General features: G+C 35.7%; 1 protein-coding gene across 6 annotated transcripts in view; it reads right to left on the bottom strand.

Moving 5' to 3' along the window:
* Nucleotides 1–533: 533 nt before the first annotated feature.
* Fas2 (neural cell adhesion molecule fasciclin 2) overlaps nucleotides 534–21,494 on the bottom strand; it is a 321,060-nt gene continuing 300,099 nt past the window's right edge. For 3 of the 6 annotated variants that reach the window (XM_090412741.1, XM_090412743.1, XM_090412744.1), the window contains 2 exons: nucleotides 21,022–21,105; nucleotides 534–1,905 (listed from right to left, as the gene is read on the bottom strand). In XM_090412741.1, the coding sequence (XP_090268867.1) occupies nucleotides 1,815–1,905; nucleotides 21,022–21,105 (175 nt within the window). In that variant the 3' untranslated portion in view covers nucleotides 534–1,814. The remainder of the gene's footprint in view (nucleotides 1,906–21,021; nucleotides 21,106–21,494) is intronic. The other 3 variants (XM_090412742.1, XM_090412745.1, XM_090412746.1) reach the window with 1 other exon arrangement.

Below are 21,494 nucleotides of genomic sequence, written 5' to 3'. Positions count from 1 at the left end.
TTTTGTCTCTGAGAACACACTACTACAATAAAAAAAAATATATACTTAATTCCTCATTAGGAGGCTCAACCAGTCCTCAGGGGCAGTCAAGGATTTGGAGGGGGCACATAAAAAACTAAATTACTAAAAATGCATTGGATGCAGCCCTCGGATAAATCTTTCTTTTAATGCGGCCCTCAGATTACCTAAGGTTGGACAGCCCTGTGATCTAGGGGATTAATGTGCCTTAGAAGCTCGAAAAACTGGCAATACTAATCCTAACAGACTGGTTCAGAGAAAAATTTAATTGTTAATGGGAAACTAGTAATAAAATTATGTTCAATCACAGTATCCCATATGCACCATGAGGATACCCTTCAATTGGATGAAAACTTGTGTGTGGACAGATGTGTGATAAATACTTACCATATTAAGTATTCTCACACTGTGATTTTTCAGCTCAAATATAGAAAAACAATTATTTGAAAAAATACTATATTTGTTACTTGGATAAAAATATATATTATATTAGACAAATAAAATTGCAATGCAAATAAGTGTTTAAGAACTCTTTATTTCTCCTTGCACACATCACAGATTAAGAAACAAATAAGCAGTATAAAGAATGACAGATATTTCTGATGTTTATACACTCAGACTGGTCATACAGTATCAAACACAGAAATAGCTATGTTATTCTGACTAGCCAATGAATAATTATTCACACTTTCAAAACTAGGTTACCTCTCAACCTTCCCCCCAACTCCCTCCCCACCCCAACAAATTTCTTAAAAAACAAACTCGGTATGCAGCTAGTTGTCAACAAAGCTATTTCTGCATTTTTTTTTTTTTTTTTTTTTGGATTTGTATATTCAGAAATCTTATGTTTGGAAAAGCAGTAACAAAAGTTGTAATCAAAATGTACCACTGAAGTTTTTATCAAGAGCGACTACTTTTTTTTAATGCAACTTCAAGCAGATCAGTTTTTTGCAGGTGCTTTCAAGTTTTCATTGCAATATAACCTTACCAGGAAGCTTTCTCCAACAAAATTAGGATTTTTAATTATAACTGTTTATAAAATAACTGGGTATTTAATTATAGTATAGAAGACCTTTCTGAGTTTTAACAATAAAACAAAGTCCTATTGATGGGCTGTACAAAAAAAAAAAAAAACTTAAAGAATCAGTCTTTAGTTCTTTAAAAGATAAATGAGAAGTATCACGATGATTAAAGAATGGAATGATTTAAAAAGGAATGAACTTTTATATAAACTAATGAAACTGAATTACACAATGAAAATAAACATTCACGCAATATTCACGCATTCATGAACATACACCCTGCATGCATACGTTTTGCACATGTGAAAATAACAAGGAACCTGCCACTGATATTGTTTTTCAGCTCAATGGAACACATGGTCTTGTCCAGACATTACCTGTGAAGCTGAAAGCTATACTGGTGACTTCACACTGGACAACAAATGGTTGCTCTTTTCTCTCTGAAATCAGACCTTCCAGTTGGTCTAATTGTTCCTTCTACAGTTTCTGGCACTCGTTTTAGAAAAGTTCAGTTGGGACCTGACACAAGAGGCCCTAATCACAGAGAGCAAGGAGCAAACATAAAATACACACATGCTTTCACTTCACACCAGTGATTTGGGTAGAAAGTCTTTCTGGCATTTCAACAATATTCTTACAATATTCAGCAGATGTAAAAACAAACGTGTAAAGCTTTCACTTGGACGTAGTTTTCAAATGTCCATACAAGGGTGGCCTTTGGAAACTGACAGAGGACTGTGAAAGGGTCACTCGATTTAAGTGACCCACACTAAATTAAACTGGGCTGCTTTTTCCTACACTTGACTGAGAACCCTTCGGAGACTTCTTGGCACTGTCAAAATCTGTTGGCCTTCCAGGATTATATCTGAAATATATACAGAATGCATATCAAAATCAAAAAAAGTTTACCACATTACTTATATTGAATACAATATATATTTTTTAAAATAATTATTTAGATACAGCAAATTACAATTACAAATGCAAATAGAAGAAATTAAGCTAGACATCTAAGCACCACATATAGAAGTGCACGAAATTATATTGAAAGAACAGAATTATGCTGACAACGTTTTATGCAACTGATCAACAAATAAGTAAGGAAGACGAGACCTATTTCAAATAGCTAAGTCCTACATGTAGTTGACCTCTTAGACCTGCCAACTAATGCATGTCTATACTCTCACTCTGTATAGAAACAAGTCGATATTCAGTCCATTCCAAGACAAGGAAATAAAGTGCCATCCACCTACCAACCCATTGCACTTGGTGCATGGAGAAAGCCATCAACTTCTAAGAATTGAATACTGAAGATCCACTATCTAATCAATGACCACCATTATGGATTACACCACTCTTGGTCCACAGAAGATCTAATCTACATTGCCCAGCTCTAAATATGTGCTACTAAAAAAGTGATCTGGAGAAACCCGTGTTGTAGCTCTTGACATTTCCAGAAAATCTAAGTTGTCTAGTACCATACTTTCAATAGTCTGCCTTCCATGTTCTGCAACTGGATTCCCTCTCTCTGATCACTGCACAACAACAACAACAGTGGCTTTCTCTTTTCAGACTTCACCCATACAAGTTTCCCCAGTGCTCTGTTCCATCACCTACCCTCTAATACATAAATAACCTTCTCTCATTAACCAATTAGTATACTGTATACCTTCACCTCATTTGACAAATCTTGGTGTTCAAACTTCAAGAACTTTAGCAACCAGTGTGACAAACAGATCTTTATGCTATTCTTGGATGCTAGCAAATAGTCTTTTTATTTCCCCCTCCACAAAAAAGGATGTCAATTCATTCTTTACCCTTGATAATGCGAATTAACTGATCAGATCACTCCTCTCAGATTGGCATTTAGTCTTTCCTGGCACAAACATATCACATGAATTGCTTCTTCAACCTCTAACACAAAACCTGGCATGCTTTTCACCCACCTGGTTACTATATGTATAAACTTCAAATCCATCTAAGCTTAGAATAATCTATTTCTGGGGTAATGCACTTTTTTTTTGGGGGGGGGGGGGAAGAAAACTAAATTATACTTGACAAATTATATTCTTGTTTCCATCTCCTTATTTTACCCAAACATAAACAAATGTGTGCGTGCGCATGCACACCTGAAAATTTCAGAACAAAGCTATTTGTGTGCACATGTAGAGAGAGAGAGGCAGGTACCTTCACATTAAATTGTCCTAATATTCTATAATACACAGCATGCTTCCTTCTCAGGTATGTAATGTCATGTATATAATGTGTGCTGTACATTATGAGATATTAGAATGATATAAAAGTTAACTGCTCTAATATACCAGTAGCCCAGTTGAAAATATTTCATAAACATGCTTGTTATCTGACACAGCTAAAAATGAGGATAAAAACAAGAATACAACTTCTTAAAGAGTTTCCCATGCCTTGTATCCATACTTTTTTAATTAATAACTGGAGAAACTCATTAAAAAAAAAACACTAATAAAATCAATGGCTAGTTTCATGCAGCCCTATTTCATACTTCCTCAGATTGAGGCAAAACACAAATATAACATAAAACAAAACTTTAAAGTTTGCGTATATGATATCTCTTTTCTATGTTCAACATTTGTCACATGTTGCATCAAAATATGTTTGTAATTCAGAAATGTTTATATTTGTCTCAATCTGAAGAAGTATGCAATAAGGCTGTATGAAACTACTCATTGATTTTATCATGGTATTTTTTACTTTTACATTGTTTTCTCCAGTTATTAATTAAAAAATATAACTTCTTGTCTATAATTTACTTTCCTTCCCAGTGGAAAGAATGTTTCAACCATCTCTTGATACTTTATGTGCAAACTGCATGTGAAATCCACACTTAGATAAAAATAAAGAGGAAGAACAATATAATTTATGGGTTATAATGTATAGTAAATGCAGATGAAAGGTAGCACCTAAGGAACAGTAACAATGCATGTAGCAAAACCTGAATGAGTCAGTATGAGAAAGAAGCAATCCTAACTGCACATTTTCTGTGTACTTGCACACACACAATTTCTTTTTCTTTTTAATACCATCTCAGATGTGGTGGTCTGGCACATTTAGAACTGCTAGGTTAATTTAACAGTTATTCAAAAGCAGACCTGATGTGAAAGAACATATTTCCTGAAAAGCAATACAAGGTTAGGTGTATGAAAGAGGAGGATGAAATGAAAGAAGTATGAACAGTCAAAAACTAGTCTAGTCAAGGATAAGAGGGCAAAAAAAGGCTAGCACTACATATCTCCCTGAGGATACATATAAAAATGATGAAAAGATTAGTATGAAATAAAATGATTTTACTGGCATTAACATAATGCAATCTGATTCCCACTGAAGAACTGCTATATCACCCAATTTCCAATAAAGATTGGAAACCTGTAACACATTAGTACCAAGTAATGGATAACCTTATTTTACTAGCCAACACACTATACCAATCATTACGTAGAATTATGGAGATGAAGTAAGGGTGTTTCATCCTCATCAGGTTGAAATCATGAGAAACTTAAGTGTAGAGAACATAGGAGAGGATGGTCTCTCTTATGTTCTCTACACTTAAAAGGATGGCTTAATTATGAGTGAGCAGGAGGTATTTGAAAAAATAACCTTGATATTATTAAGGCAATAGGATTTGATGATATCACTACACAGCTTAAAAGGAATGTTCCAGGGAATTGGCAGTAGCACTGGTAAGCCTGTTTAATAAGTCTCACAACAGCACAGATTCCAAGAGAGTGGAAAGAAGGTAAAATAGATCCACTGCATAAAGGTGGTGATAAGGCTGTAGATTCAAATTATAAAGCAGCCTGTTATATCTAGAGTTGTGGTAAAGGTATATATTAAAGAAACTGGTAAGAAGTAAAATGGGTTGATAACAGCAATATGCTCTGTGTTTATCAGCATGGGTTTGTTAAAGGGAGATCATGTTTTTCTAACTTATATACTATAACAAAGTGACAAGTGTCTTGGACAAGGAAGATGCATATAGGGGGGGGGGGGTGCTAGATAGTTCTGATAAACATCTAGAACAAAATATTAAAGCAACTGATATATAACGACAAGAAAGAACATACTACTAGTAGCAGAGTTATGAAAATGACTTGTTCTTATATCCTTGTATATTCTTTCTTGTGATTATATCAATTGCTTTACCATTTTTGTTCTAGATGTTTATCAGAACATTTGTTATCAGACCCCCCCCCCACCTCATACAGTGGTCTACTTAGATTTTGCAAAAGCTTTTGATAGACTGCCACATGATAAGCTGTTAAATAAATTGAAAGATGGGACTAGATAACAGACTTATGAGTGGGATCAGTGACTGGATGTCAGATAAGTATCAAAAAGGTGAAAAAGAGGAAAATCCCCTGAGGCACACTAGTGGTGTGCTGCAGGGAGTCAGTTTTGAGACCATTGTTCTTAAATTTGTATATTAATGATTTGGGGAAGTGTTTAACTGGTGATATGTAGCTGTTTGCAGATGATTTAAGGAGAAGTTAAATAGATTGCATGAATGCACAGGCAAGTGGAACTATCAGTTCAATGCTGCGAAGTGTTAAGGTTTTGAAATTTCATAAGCAACGATGGGATGCAAAGTATATACTTGGTGGGGAAACTTGCAAGGAGGTAGAGGTAATGAGAGATTTGGGAGTGGTAGTGGACAAGGACATGAAATTCAGGGACCACATTACTCAAGTTGTGAAGATGTCATATCGGATAGTGGCAATGATGCAAAAGACCCTGACATGTAGAAATAGAGGTTATTGTACAAGCCTCGATCAGGCCTCAAATGGATTATTGTGCAGTGCACAAATTTGGTCACCAGGTTTTCATGGTGATGAGGATATATTAGAAAGGATCCAGAGAAGATTCACAAAGGTGGTCAGTGGTCTTTGGAATGTGCAGTACGAGGACAGATTGAGAGAATGGAATTTGCAAATCATCGTGAATTGGAGGAGGTGGGGGGATATGATTAAGACATATAAGCTAGTCAGGGATTGTTATCAGATTGACATGGAAGAGATTTTCCATAGATTGAGAGAAAGGGATAGAACAAGAAGCCATCCCTGAAAACTGGGGGATGTAAGAAGATTCTTTACATGGAGAGTGGAATGCATTGTGAATGTAGACACACTGAATCTGTTTAAGACACAGTTGGATGAACTTTTTGTGCAATCTTTCCCATCAAAGGGCATCATCAATGCTGAACGATATCTGTGGCAGAAAAGGGCAGAGGTGAAAGTTCGTCCAAGCAGAGAGAAATGTGATGTTTGGAGATCTGGATATTATCCAAAGTAGTGTGAGGGAAAGGGAAGCAAGATCTTTCTTGCAAGATAAGACAAGTCTGTGTTTTTGTGAGCTTCAGATGATTATGTAATACAAGATTTGTTAAAAAAAAAAAGGGGGGGGGGAATAGTATACAGTCATCAGCTTTGCTGACAGTACACTCCATTGAGTGTTGTCATCCAACTGACATTGAGTGTCAGTGCAAGAGGATCATTATGTACATGAGTAGGTGAAAATACAGAGCCTTAATTTTTAGGATACCCCAGCAATGATAGGGAAATTTGCATATTTAAGTCTGCAGTTCACAATAGAGGAGCATTCAACAAATTTCTTGAACATTTAATGCACAATATTTGTTTTTATCCTTGAAACTAAGCAATTCCTTCCTATTTCAAATTTCTCTAAACCAATGTGTACGAGGGCCACTGAGAATATAACCAATGATAACTTTCTTCTTGTTTCTTTGTGTTAGGAAGGCAACTAACAAAGAGAAAATAGAGTAATAACGGCTGATGCTACAATCCAAGCAGAATCTCAAGGAATTTTTTTGTTATGTGGCCAGCAGGACTTGGATGACCAAGGCAGATGACACAGTTGAACTATTTAATGATCACTATTAGTGTTCCATCCTGGATTTATGGAGGGGTGAGGCATTAGAAATGAATGAAGAGGATTTATTCCAAATACCAAAAAAGCTGTCAATAAAGTTTAATGAAAGTCTTACAAGGGGGAAAGTTCCTTCCTGGAGAGTGGAAGAAGGGTACGATAGTGCCATCGTACAAGAGCGGTGGCAGAATAGAGTTATCAAAACTATAGGCCAGTTTGCATTTCTTCAGTGGTTAAGATTTAGGGATAAGAACTCAGGCCAGCAGTATGGATTTAAGAGATGTTCTTGTTTATCAGATTACTCTGGATGCCATTTACAGCAGAGTAACAAGAGCAGTAGATTAGGTTAAGGCATGCATTGTGTATGGTTTTGAAATTTGGGATCCACAGATGAGATGTGTTGTGCTCACTGGAATGAGTTATTCTGGTCATTAAGCAATCTGATTGCTTTCTTTGTATACTGAGGGCAGAATTTTCAGGAAGCACTCATGAGACATTAAGTTAGAATGGCACTCAAATGGTTGGGCAATTTGTGTTTCATCATCCATTCAGAGATTTAGGCCAGGTAGTCTGTTCTGGTCTCATTCCAACTTTTCCTTGGTCATTAATGACTTCTATCCTCCAAACGGATGGTATTGAAGTATTTATGGGTAGTCTTGAACCTCTGATACTTTTGATATATTCAATCCACTTCTTTCAGTAATTATATACTTTATCCATTACTGAATATTTTTAGTTCTTTATGTTATATCCTAGAGAGTATAGCCAGCTGTCCTTTGGAGGAATTTCATTTCTCCAGTTTATATTATTTTTTCTTCTTTTGCAGTTTTTATGGTCCATAATTCACTTCTGTACAATAGAAAAGGTCTTGCAAAATTTCATAAACTCTTATTCTTGTATGCTTTTGAACTCTGATTAGGTTAGAAAATATTACTGATCATAACAGTTATCTTGAGAAAATTTGAAATTTTGATTTCAATGTCAGCTTCTTTTATATATGATACAGAACATCCAAGGTATTTGAAACAGTTAATTTGTTCTAATTTTCAATCAGGATTTTATTTCTGAATGGAAATGGTCATTCAAAAGCCATGATTTTAGTTTTGCCTGTTGATATTTGCATTCCAAATTTTTTTGCAAAATAAAAAATGATGGAACAACATGATAAAATTTCATGCCGGCTGGGGCATCGCTCAGTTAAACAAGGCCCCCGTTGTTTTCGCCAGGAAACCAGGGCGAACAGCCAGCTACTGGAACAAATCTGAAAACACACACCAACTCAACATCACCAAACTTAAAGATCGGTACTATCAACATAAGAAGCCTCAATGGCAAAGAAATGGAGCTAGCTGAGGAATTAGATAAGTACCAGATCGACATAATAGGTGACTGAAACAAAAAACACAAAAACTGGTGAGATCTTTCTGAGCAATAAATACAAAATGTTATATTCAGGCAATGACAATCAAGGAAAAGGAGTAGCCATAGTATTAAACACAAAATATGAGCCTCATCTTCTTGATTGGCAGGCAGTCTCAAGTAGAGTGATGTGGGCAAATATGAGAATGGGGAACTGGACAATGAGACTTATTTGTGCCTATGGTCCCACAGAAGGTTCTACTAAGATAGAAGTGGAGAAATTTTTTGATGCTTTAGAAAAAGCAACTGACACAACGAAAAAGGAAAAGTTGGTCCTTGTTGGGGATCTAAATAGCAGAGTAGGAAATGATTGTGAGACATACAAAAATATTTTGGGAAAATTTGGATAAAAGAGCAAAGCTAATAATAATGGCAAATACCTGTTGGATTTCTGCTCAGGACATGGACTGGTTATTACTAACACCATGTTCCAACATAAAAATGTGCACAAATTCACATGGAGAGAAGAGGCAAGGAATAAGAAAAGTCTCATTGACTATGTTATTGTTGATAGTGATGTTTTCTCCCTGGTGCAGGACACCACAGTGTACAGAGGATTTGAAATTGAAAGTGATCACTATTTAGTCTTGAGCAGGATAAAATTGAATTTCATATTGAAAAGAATAACATGTAAGAAAGTTTTAAAATGAATAAAAGTTGAGCAGCTCTCAGATGTGAACTGTAGACTAAAACACACAAAGATTACTGAAGAAAAAATGAAAGAGTTTGAGAACAGGAACCAAACCTTGGAGATTCAGTGGCAAGCCTTGAAGAAAATCCTGATTGATTCAGCCAGAGAGGCATGTGGTGAGATTGTCTGCAAGGACAAAAAAAATCAGACCTCCATGGTGGACACAGGAAGTTAAAGAGGCAGTGAAGGAAAAGAAGAAAGCATATCAAAAGTTCCTGGCAAATAAGTCAGATTTTGCTCTTAGAGAATACAGAGACAAATGTAAGAAAGCGAAACACTGTGTAAAACTAGCTAAACAAAAGTAATGGGAGGACTTTGGCAAGAACATAGAAAATATACATCAAGAAGGTGGTAAGATATTCTTGAGGTTGTTGAAAAATCTTAGAAATGGAGGAAAGAGGGCTGTAAAAGGAGTTAGAGATGATAAAGGTGACATGAAAATGGGAGAAAAAGATATCCTTGATGTATGGAGTAATTACTTCGAAAATTGCTAAATGAAACAAGCAGTGATAGCACAGTGGTAAAAAAACACTCAACAGGCATACGGTCGTGAATACATATCCGTACTTGAAGTAGAAAAAGCCATCAAAGACTTGAAATGTGGAAAGGCAGCAGGAGTAGATGGTATTCGACCAGAAATGCTCAAGTATGGTGGTATAAAAGTCTTACAGTGGCTGCACTGCATAGTTCAGAAAGCCTGGACAGAGGGATGAATTCTCGATGATTGGAGTAGAGCTCCAATAGTGCCCATATATAAAAAGGGAAATAAAACTGAATGTGAGAATTACAGAGGTATTTCGCTACTGAGTGTTCCAGGCAAGATCTATGCAAGTATACTTGAGAAATGGTTGAGAAGAATTGTGGAAGAAAAGCTTGGTGAAGAACAAGCTGGATTCAAGCCAAATAGAGGCTGTCAGGATCAGATTTTCACTTTACGACAGATAGTCGAGAAAGCATGGGAATATAACAAAGATCTGTATTTAAGTTTTGTCGATCTGGAAACACTACAGTTATATGGTGTCAATGGCATATTATATCAAGCAATACTTAGTCTGTATTTGAGTTGTAAGTCGGCATTTAGAATTGAAGAATGTACAGGAAGATGGTTTAATGTTAAATCTGGTGTGAGACAAGGATGTAATTATCCCCTCTGTTATTCATTATCTATATGGATCACATTATGAAGGAAATTGGTATTAAACATGATAACAAAATTGGAGATGTTAATGTCAGCTCTTTGCTTTATGCGGATGATGTTATACTTCTAAATAAATCCGCTACAAGTTTGCAAGATTCCCTGACTAAATTGAATAACTGTTGTAATAGATATGGTATGAAGGTCAGCAATAAAAAGACAAAGACACTGAAAATAGGTAGAATCATTGAAAATGTCAACTGTGTTGTGAATGGAGAACCTGTGGAACAAGTAAAACATTTCAGCTACTTAGGCACGATTTTTACTGAAGATGGTAAATTAAATATGGAAATAGACAACAGAATCAACAAAGCTGGTATGGTAGGCAGTCAATTGAATAAATTCATATGGAATAAGAGAGAAATTAGGCGGAAGACTAGAGACCACAGATATGAGTGTCCTGAGAAAGATTAGAGGTGTGAACAGATGGCATCAATGGCAATATCATATTAAAAACAAGGATATTAAGAAAGAACTTGAGATTGTCAGCATCCAGGAATGCGTTAGCAGAGCTAATCTCAGGTGGTATGGTTACTTAAACAGAATGGGCGAGAAAAAATTAGCAAAACAAGTGTTCTCTGCAAGGTTGGCAGGAAAACGACCCAGAGGAAGACAAAGATATAGGTGGATTGATACAGTACAATGTGCCTTAGATGATAGAAATATAAAATCTGATAATGATAATATTGGAGTCTTGATAAGTAATAGACTGATTTGGAGGGAAATTGTAGATAGGAAGTTAGTAATGATGTAAATTTTTCATGTAGTACTATCATATCCTGTACACCCCTTGAGGGTACATGTCAGGAATTTGATGATTTTTTTGCACTTATGTTTAAGGCATATATTGATTTTTGAAATTCATCTTCACTTTTTGCTATGATTATTTGATCATCTGCAAACAAAAGGCTATTAAGTATAGTTCCACGATCCAGTTTAAATGACTTTTACATTTTTCTTCCATTTCTTTATTAATTCTTCTATATAGATGTTAAATAAGAGTGGTGACACTGAGCATCTTTGACAGATCCCTCTGTTTATTGAATTATATTCTGTAACTTTTTTTTTTTTTAAAAATTGATTCTTACAGCAATTTGGTTGTTTTGATACATGTTAGTTATTGCAGCAAGCAGCTGATTTGGAATGTTTAGATTGTTGGGTATGGTCCACAGTTTGTTCCTTAAGACTCTGTCAAAGGCTTTCTGATAGTCTGCAAATGTTGTGTTGTGTTTTCCATTAAGATTTTTAATGGAAAAGCTGGATAAATTCATGATTGTTCTTTTCAGAAGCCATTTTGTTCTTCACAAAATTTATCTTCTCCATACGATTTAAGTTTTGATGTTAATATTGTGCTTATAACAGGTATTTAGCAGACTTATTCCTCTGTAGTAGTTTTCACAGTTGCACTAATCACCTTTTTTATACTGTATATTTGGAGGCACATTTTTTATATATTGGGATGATAACTGCCTTATTCCAACTTTCTGAAAATTTTCCTTGCTGCTTGATATTGTTAAATAATTTTAAGTCTTTTCATGAATAGGATGCCTGCATATTTTATATTTCAATATTTATTCTATCTTCTCCAGAGGATTTTCCTGATTTGTTCTGCTGTATTGCTTGTTGGATTTCTTCCATTGTTGTTGGCAGTTAGCATTATGTCAGTTTTAGATTTGTTACTATCTTGCCATAAGTTTTGGAAGAAGTCCAGCTAGGTTTTCTCTCTGATTTTTCAAGTGTCACTTTCTTTTACCTCCTTATTCATATTCCGTAGAATTTTGAACGTATTTGGTCTCTTTACTTGAAGACTTCTTTCCACTTTTGCTATGAAGTTATCCCATGCTTCTCTTTTTTTTTTGCTATTGCTCTTTGGTATTTAATTTTTGCTTCTAGTGATTTTGTTTATCTATTGTTTATATACTTTTTCTTGTCCGATTATTTCTTCAATGTTTATCATAGTTTCTTATTCCCTTTCTTCCCTTTCATTTACTTTTTGTTCTAAGACATTCTGTTGCTACATTTATTCATACATTTTTTTAAATTATTTCATTCCATCTCTATATCATCATTTTCTTTTATTTGATCTAGTTTTTGATTTATTCTTTGCAAATAAAGTTAATTAATACTTTTATCATCCAAGAGTTGAACTCAAAGATTCCTGGAGATTTCTCTTAGCACCTAATTTGGTTAATTTTAAATCTTAGGGATATTCTAAATTTTCCTTGTAAGAGATGAGTGCAGAAATAGAATCTGATACTTAATAAATTTGTGTTTTATAATATTAAAAAGTTGTTTATAGATGATGGTTATAGCTAAGGGAGGGTATTTCTGGTTTATTCAGTGTGTTTATGAAATATGTTTATGCCAAAAAAAGTTCTAAAAAAGCTAACACAAAGAAAAAACTATTCTCCTCCTTACAAACTGCTTATTAGAAACACGAAGTAACAGCAATTATGTTTCATCTCTAGAGTAGGATTTATGGTTTGCTCCCAACCTTTCTTCACACATTTAGTACTGGTGATAGCTTTGCTGTGCACTCTCTCTCCATACCACAATTAACTAAAAAGCCAGAATCCCCTCCATTTGAGGATACAGCAGTAGTTTCTGCAGGCTGGCTGCTAGATAGTGCACATGACCAAACCCATTTGTAATGCTTCAAGAGACTTCCTGAACATGTGTGGTGAATAATGCTATTACTGTTTGCCAGATTGTACCTGGGATGACAGTGCCCCTGTATGCTGCTGAATACAGCAGCTTACAGGAGGTACTGTCAGGGTCACACAAAGTCTGATCATTCACTGTGTGAACTATATCCACAAGTCTTTCACTCTGCATACTCCTACTTTATAAATTTCTCCTATTATTCCACAGATTATCCATCACATTTGTCTAAGTGTTCACCACTTAGACAAATCTGATCTGCTATTCATTGAACCTCAACTGGCATCCATTACAACTCAGCTCAATTTTTCACATCATGCATAAGGCATACATACTACCTTTCATAAAGGCAGAATATATGCCTTTGTTAGATGTGATATCCCATGATAAAGGTTATCTAGACCTAGTTGGATCAGGATTTCCTCCACAGCTCATGGTTCTGACCTTTTTTGATTATCTCTGAGGATGAGAGCACATTGTTCAAATAGTGATATGGTCTTCCTTGGGGATTTTAACATCTGCAATTCAGGCTGCTGGTCTGCTTTCTTTAACTTCAGGTCAAGGTGGGTGAAAAGGAGTCCAGCTAGGTTCTCTCTGATTATTTCAAATTTATTTATAACAAAATTATTTTTGTTGGTAACGATCTGGTGCAGGATGGTCATTGGAATGTCAATGGTGCTCATCAGTCCCCAGCACCTTGGACATTTTCTTGGTCAGGTTTCCCTCCAGGTCTTGGCAATTGACTATAGTCTTTTCTTCCCCCCCCCCCCCCCCACACACACGCATATCCTTACAGAATGTCCTTTTTCTAATAATTGCTATCATTGGTCCTGTGGCACTTCAAAAGATATTGGTTAGGATGAGCTTTGGAATTTGCCTCTTTTCTATAATCTGATTATTTCTTCTATTATTCTGGTCCAGCACTTGCTCCAATCAAATGACAAATTATTCTTGCTAAAATGAGTGCTGTTATTCTTCATTCCAATCTAAATCCCCCAACCCCCTATATAAGCCACGATTCTTCCATCAGTAACTCAAGTTGGGAACTCCAGTTTTGCACTCAGCTTGCAATGCAGCCCATAACTGTAGGAAAATTAACATATCCAGAGAAGATGATTGAGGATCAAGTTTGCATTCTGCTTAAATAGTGAGAAGCTTTCTGGTCTCTTTCTGGGCACTGCTTCTCTCCTTTCATTCCTTTCTCATCCTAATGATATAGTGTTGACAATTCCTGGAAATGGGATATATCTTGTCATCAATCTTTTCCTCTGGCTCTTATCGAAGGACTGGAGAAAATCTCCTACCATTCTATCAATTACCCATAGTATGCCTCCACTGGTCTATCACAGAGCAACACTAGAAAAATACTCAAGCCTTGATACTAATAAGTCGCCTGGCTGAGATGGTATCCCTCTAATTGTACTAAAAGCTTGTGCTCCAGAATTAACACCCATCCTATATCATCTTTACAAGTCATCTGGCAGCATTTTTTTTTTTTTTAATTCAGCCTGTTTTTAAAAGGGAAGATAGGAGTTGGCCATCAGACTATCGCTTCAATGCTTTCAAAGAAAAACAAAAAAGATGCACTGATGGCTAACTACTTTACTATATAGGGCATTCATTTTTTATGATCACTAATATGGATTCCACCACTCACTGCACAGCAGATCTCTCATCCACCTTTTGACAGTGGCTATTGATGAGGTGGGTAGAGAAAGAAACTCATGGTCACTCTTGATATTTCAGGGCATTTGAATGAATCAGGTGTCATGTCCTCACAAAGCTACCATTTTGTGGTCTCCTTCTTACTCTTCATGAGTGAATTGCCAGCCTGGTTATTGCTTGTCACAGTGGATAATTTGATTTTTTTCCAGTGATACTGGAGTACCCCAGGAGTGCTTTCACTTACAACCCTTCATCCTGAACATCTTTTGCTAGCATCCAATGTTCACTGCTTTGTTGATGGTAGTATGCTCCCTTCTTCCACTTCTTCATTCACAAAACCTCAGGTGTCCAAATAATGCTCCAATATTTTCTATAGCCAATGCCTTAGATGTTGATCTTGTCATTCTCAGGGAGGGAGAAATAGCTGGCATAAAGGAAAAGAAAAGCTGGTTCCTATCAGAGACCTAACTAGTTAGTAGAAAATGAATAGCAGATGGAAATAAAATTTTAGAAAAATTTGAAGATAGGAATACAGCTAATAATATTGGTATGTTTCTCAGAGATCAGCTAAGGTTAATAGATCTAAGCATTAAATTGACCAAAGCAGGCATGCTGTAGCAAATCATTGTGCAGTTTGTGCATGCAAGCACAAAAACACTGTATCCCTCAACCTTAATATGAAGGTCAAAATGTCAAGTAATAATTTTTTGAAGTTATTAGTCTAAAACAGTAGTTGTCTCCATAAATTTTATATAACAAATGACCAAATCACCAGTATGAAGTATTTAAACTGAATTTTACTTATGGATCTGAGGAGTTACGTTAATAAGTTGATCAAAGAATGGTGTCAGTAGAGAGTAATCATAAGGAACAAGATCTGCAAATTTTTCATCAAAACATGATCAAGTGTATTTGTTTCCCCAAATAGCATTCTTACAGTTATGAGAAAATTAGGCTGAAAATAGTGATTAACAAAAGATAAAAACCTAAGGCAACACCACTAGTTTTCATTACCAAGGGATGGGTAGCTCATCATAATCATCAAATTCCTGCCATGTACCCTCAAGGGGTGTACAGGATATGACAGTACTACATGAAAAAATTACATCATTACTAACTTCCTATCTACAATTTTCCTCCAAATCAGTCTGTTACTTGTCAAGACTCCAACATTATCAGATCTTATATTTCTATCGTCTAAGGCACTTTGTACCGTATCAATCCACCTATATCTTGGACTTCCTCTGGGTCGTTTTCCTGCCAAACTGGCAGAGAACACTTGTTTTGCTAATCTTTCCACGCCATTCTGTTTAAATGATTGTACCACCTGAGATTGCTCTGCTAACGCATTCCTGGATGCTGACAATGTTAGGTTCTTTCCCAATATCCTCATTTTTAATATGATATTACCATTGATGCCATCTGTTCACACCTCTAATCTTTCTCAGGACTCTCATATCTGCGGTTTTTAGTCTATGGTCAAGTGTTTTACCTATGACCCAGCTCTCAGATCCATAAGTTAAAACTGGTTTGAACATTGTCTTGTATACAGCTAATTTAGTGTTCGGACTAATTTCTCTCTTATTCCATATGAATTTATTCAATTGACTGCCTACCATACCAGTCTGTTGTCTATTTCAATATTTAATTTATCATCTTCAGTAAAAATCATGCCTAAGTAGCTGAAATGTTTTACTTGTTCCACAGGTTCTCCATTCACAACACAGTTGACATTTTCAATAATTCTGCCTATTTTCATTGTCTTTATCTTTTTATTGCTGACCTTCATACCATATCTATTACAACAGCTATTCAATTTAGTCAGAGAATCTTGCAGACTTGTAGCAGATTTATTTAGAAGTATAACATCGTCTGCATAAAGCAAAGAGCTGACATTAACATCTCCAATTTTGATATCAGGTTTAATATCACTTTCCTTCATAATGTGATCCATATACATAATGAATAACAGAGGGGATAATGTACATCCTTGTCTGACACCAATTTTAACATTAAACCATCTTCCTGTACTTCCTTCAATTCTAACTGCTGACTTACAACTCAAATAAAGACTAAGTATTGCTTGATATAATGCCCCATTGACACCATATAACTGCAGCGTATTGAATAGCTTCTCTGTTGGCACCTTGTCATATGCCTTTTACAGATCGACAAAACTTAAATACAGATCTTTGTTATATTCCCATGCTTTCTCGACTATTTGTTGTAAAGTGAAGATCTGAGAAAAACAAACAGAGGCTGTCAGGATCTGATCCTGACAGCCTCTGTTTGGCCTGAATCCAGCTTGTTCTTCACCAAGCTTTTCTTCCACAATTCTTCTCAACCGTTTCTCAAGTATACTTGCATAGATTTTGCCAGGAACACTCAGTAGGGAAATACCGCTGTAATTCTCACATTCTGTTTTATTTGCCTTTTTTATATATGGGTACTATGAGAGCTCTATTCCAATCATCGGGAATTCGTCCCTCTGTCCAGGCTTTCTGAACTATGCAGTGCAGCCACTATAAGACTTATACCACCATACTTCAGCATTTCTGGTCGAATATCATCTACTCCTGCTGCCTTTTCACATTTCAAGCCTTTGATGGCTTTTTCTACTTCAAGTATGGATATGTACACCTGACTGCATGCCTGGTCAGTTTTTTTTTTTTTTTTTTCCCACTGTGCTGTCATTACTGATTGTTTCATTTAGCAGTTTTTCAAAGTAATCACTCCATACTTCAAGGATATCTTTTTCTCCTGTTTTCATGTCACCTTTATCATCTCTAACTCCTTTTACAGCACTCTCTCCTCCATTCCTAAGCTTCTTCAACAACCCCCAGAATATTTTGCCACCTTCTTGATATTTATTTTTTATATTCATGCCAAAGTCCTTCCATGACTTTTGTTCAGCTAGTTTTACACACTGTTTAGCTTTCTTACATTTGTCTCTGTATTCTGTAAGAGTAAAAGCTGCCTTATTTGCTAGGAACTTTTGATATGCTTTCTTCTTTTCCTTCACTGCCTCTTTAACTTCCTGTGTCCACCACGGAGTTCTGATTTTTTTTATCCTTGCACACAACCTCACCACATGCCTCTCTGGCAGAATCAATCAATGTTTTCTTCAGAGTTTGCCACTGAATCTCCAAGGTTTGATTCCTGTTCTCAAACTCTTTCATTTTCTTTTCAATAATCTTTCTGTATTTTAGCCTACAGTTCACATCTGAGAGCTGCTTAACTTTTATTCGCTTTAAAACTTTCTTACATGTTATTCTTTTCAATATGAAATTCAATTTTATCCTGCTCAAGACTAAATAGTGATCACTTCCAATTTCAAATCCTCTGTACACTCTGGTGTCCTGCACCAGGGAGAAAACATCACTATCAACAATAACATAGTCAATGAGACTTTTCTTATTCCTTGCCTCTTCTCTCCATGTGAATTTGTGCACATTTTTATGTTGGAACATGGTGTTAGTAATAACCAGTCCATGTCCTGAGCAGAAATCCAACAGATATTTGCCATTATAATTAGCTTTGCTCTTTTATCCAAATTTTCCCAAAATATTTTTGTATGTCTCACAATCATTTCCTACTCTGCTATTTAGATCCCCAACAAGGACCAACTTTTCCTTTTTCATTGTGTCAGTTGCTTTTTCTAAAGCCTCAAAAAATTCCTCCACTTCTATCTTAGTAGAACCTTCTGTGGGACCATAGGCACAAATAAGTCTCATTGTCCAGTTCCCCATTCTCATATTTGCCCACATTACTCTACTTGAGACTGACTGCCATTCAAGAAGATTAGCCTCGTATTTTGTGTTGAATACTATGGCTACTCCTTTTCCTTCATTGTCATTGCCTGAATACAACATTTTGTATTTATTGCTCAGAAAAATCGCGCCAGTTTTGGTCTTTTTTTGTTTCAGTCACCCCTATTATGTCGATCTGGTACTTATCTAATTCCTCAGCTAGCTCCATTTCTTTGCCATTCGGGCTTCTTACGTTGATAGTACCGATCTTTGACTCTGGTGATGTTGAGTTGGGGTTTGTTTTCAGATTTTTTCCAGTAGCTGACTTTTCGCTGTTCGCCCTGGTTCCCTGGCAAAAACAATGGGGGCCTTGTTTAACCGGGCGACGCCCCAGCCGGCATGAAATTTTGTCATGTTGTACCATTATTTTTTATTTTGGTTTAATCAATAAGAATACAATTTGATCGGCTAAATCCCAAATTGCCAGCCCATCCTCATTCGTTCAGAATCAAAGTAGATACCCAACAGGGTGCACCACGAGAAGGTGAGGATTGTACATTAGGTCAGAAGCCCTGGTCTGTTCTCCGCATTCCTTTAAAGGCTATGTGGAGGTCTCCTCTCAGTTATACAGCTTTGACCCTTAAGCGCCCTGGGATGGGTAGCTTCTTCAGGATAAATAATGAGAAGAGGGAAAATACAAATTATCATACGAAACTAAGAGAAAATGTTAGTTTTAACAATCGAAGCATGAAGTGAAATGTTGTAAACATCTGTTTTCTAACACTGTTAGCAGATGATTAGCTGAAATCAGCCATGTTAAGCAATCTAATCAACGATTTCCATATGTCATCTAGGTTAACTCTTTTTTTTTGTTGAGGGGAAACTTGAATGATGCTCGATTCTTTAATCTGACAAGCAAGAAAGTTTAAGATACAGCAGAGACTTTATCCCACACATTGGAAGTGGTAACCCAGAACTTAATTTTCTTCTTTTATAAGCCGCATTGCTAAGATATTCCTTCTTTATTTTGAAACTTTGCAAATATATAGGAAGACAGCATGAGCAAGGAATTCTAGACCCATTCATAATGGAGAGAGAGCAAATCTTTCATAAGAATCTCTATAATGAATTGCCAAGATTTGTCGATGGAGAAGGATTAGAAAATAGAAATTTTTGAATGGTTCTCCTTGAATATTCATTGAGAATGAAATGCTTCAGCAGAAATTGAAGTTTCTCTCTCCACTATCCTTATTTGTTAAGGATACTGCACATTTAAGGTGTGAATGATGTCTAATTTTTGAAGGCAAGATGAGAAATGAAGCTAATATCCCACATTAGTGAGCTTTCAGTAAACATCCAAGTGAATCTGTTCTGATGTTTTTGAGAGGAGGACATAAGAAATGGTAACTCTCCTTCATTCTCAATTCCAAGATGAACTGAATTTTTGGGTGGACTCATCGAAAGAAATCAAAAACATGCTTCCAGACAACAAATACGTCAATTTCAAATTACTTACATCAGCAATCTATTCATTAAAATTGCCAGTCTCCTTAATTCCATAAAAGTTGAGTGGCCTTTAAACATTATCATATGCAGCCTTCTTTGTTCTCCAAAACAATCCAGAGGTATAGAGAATTCCTTGTTTATGTTGTCTTCCATACACAGCTCAGACTTGCAGAATTTTTGAAATAAAAAAAAAGAACAAAAAGCTTAGAAATATGGCTTCCTTCTCTTCTTCAAACATGCATATCAAATGGGACAAAGTCTCCATGCCTTAACTTTCTTGTTGATGAGATTAAAGAATCTAGCATTGTTATTCCTTCACACAGTTCTCTAGCTGATATTTCCTTGTATGTTTATCTTCTGTTATCAACATTCTGATAGTTGGTTATATGAATTATGTTGATATACATATCATGAAGTTTGTCAGTTATTCTCTTTCAAAATATTCAATTTTAAAATTGAAGAGATGCAATAATGTAAATTTGTTGGATATTTGTCTTAAGAATGATTAGGGCTACAGTAACTACCACAAGGATCTGATGTATTCTCTGTCAAGTGCAAGGCCAGTTTAATTATCACAAGAGGAAAACCAAAATTCTGCTGGCCTCTCCCCATAACTATAATAACTGATCCCAGCTAGAAAGGTCCTGTAGTTTTATAATTATTTTTTTTTTTAATGCAACTCCCACCCATGAAGCTGTAAACCTTTAAGTACACTGTTATTCATTCAGACTTCTCTCAACAAAAACCAAGGACCTAGCCTAAAAGATACCTGGAAATATATATATATATATTGCATAATCCAGAAACCCTGCTCTAGAGACCAAATATGGAACTTGATCAAGCCACTTGGGCCGCTAATAAACAGGGCAGTTGTCTCACATACCAGGAGATGAAATTCATCTTCCACTTAATCACCAGCATTCAAACCCACATTCTGTTGGCTACAGGGGGGGGGGGGGATGCTAACCACTCACAACCAACCAGGCTGGCTAGCTGACATTTATATCAAAATTAACCATGTGGATTTGTTAATAGTTGTTCATCTATATTAGTAAAGAAAAGGGAAGGAAGTTCTGCAAGCTTTATTATTTAAACTTAGAAGCAAGAATATGAAAATTATTGCTATGACTAAAATATAGACCAACCACCTAAATAGGGTAAAAGAGCAAAGCTCACCCTGTAGATTCTATCATAGGAGAATCCTCTGACAAATCTCCTTTTATGTCTTTTCTCTGATCATTCAAAGGCTCCTTTTCTTTGCTAATAAGAGAAGAGAACCAATTCAGTGCATGCAGTACCATAAACTTTTTTTAAAGCTATAAACAGGTTATTTTAAAAGGAAGATCAGCTTCAAGAAATTCTTATTTCTTAAAGCAAAATGAAAGAGAATAAGATGGAGAGAAGGTTAAAATTTTAGACATTGGTATGTTATTTAAAATAATTTTAACAAGATAAATTAACATTCCAATTATTGTATTTATCCATTTTAATTAAAAAGGAAATATTTAGATATCATGAATAAGTTGTTAGTTTAATATTAGGAATGACTAAGGCAATCACACACACACATACTCAAGCATGCACACACTCTGCACACAATCATATTTGAAACTCCAAATATGAAAACAACTACTCCAAAGTACATTATC

The sequence above is a fragment of the Typopeltis vanoorti genome, chromosome 23 (assembly GCF_054136105.1).
Source record: "Typopeltis vanoorti isolate ZY-2024b chromosome 23, IOZ_Tvanoo_1.0, whole genome shotgun sequence".
Classification (NCBI taxonomy): Eukaryota; Metazoa; Arthropoda; class Arachnida; order Uropygi; family Thelyphonidae; genus Typopeltis; species Typopeltis vanoorti.
Note: the sequence above shows the minus strand (reverse complement) of the source record. Positions and strands in the feature narration are given on the sequence as shown.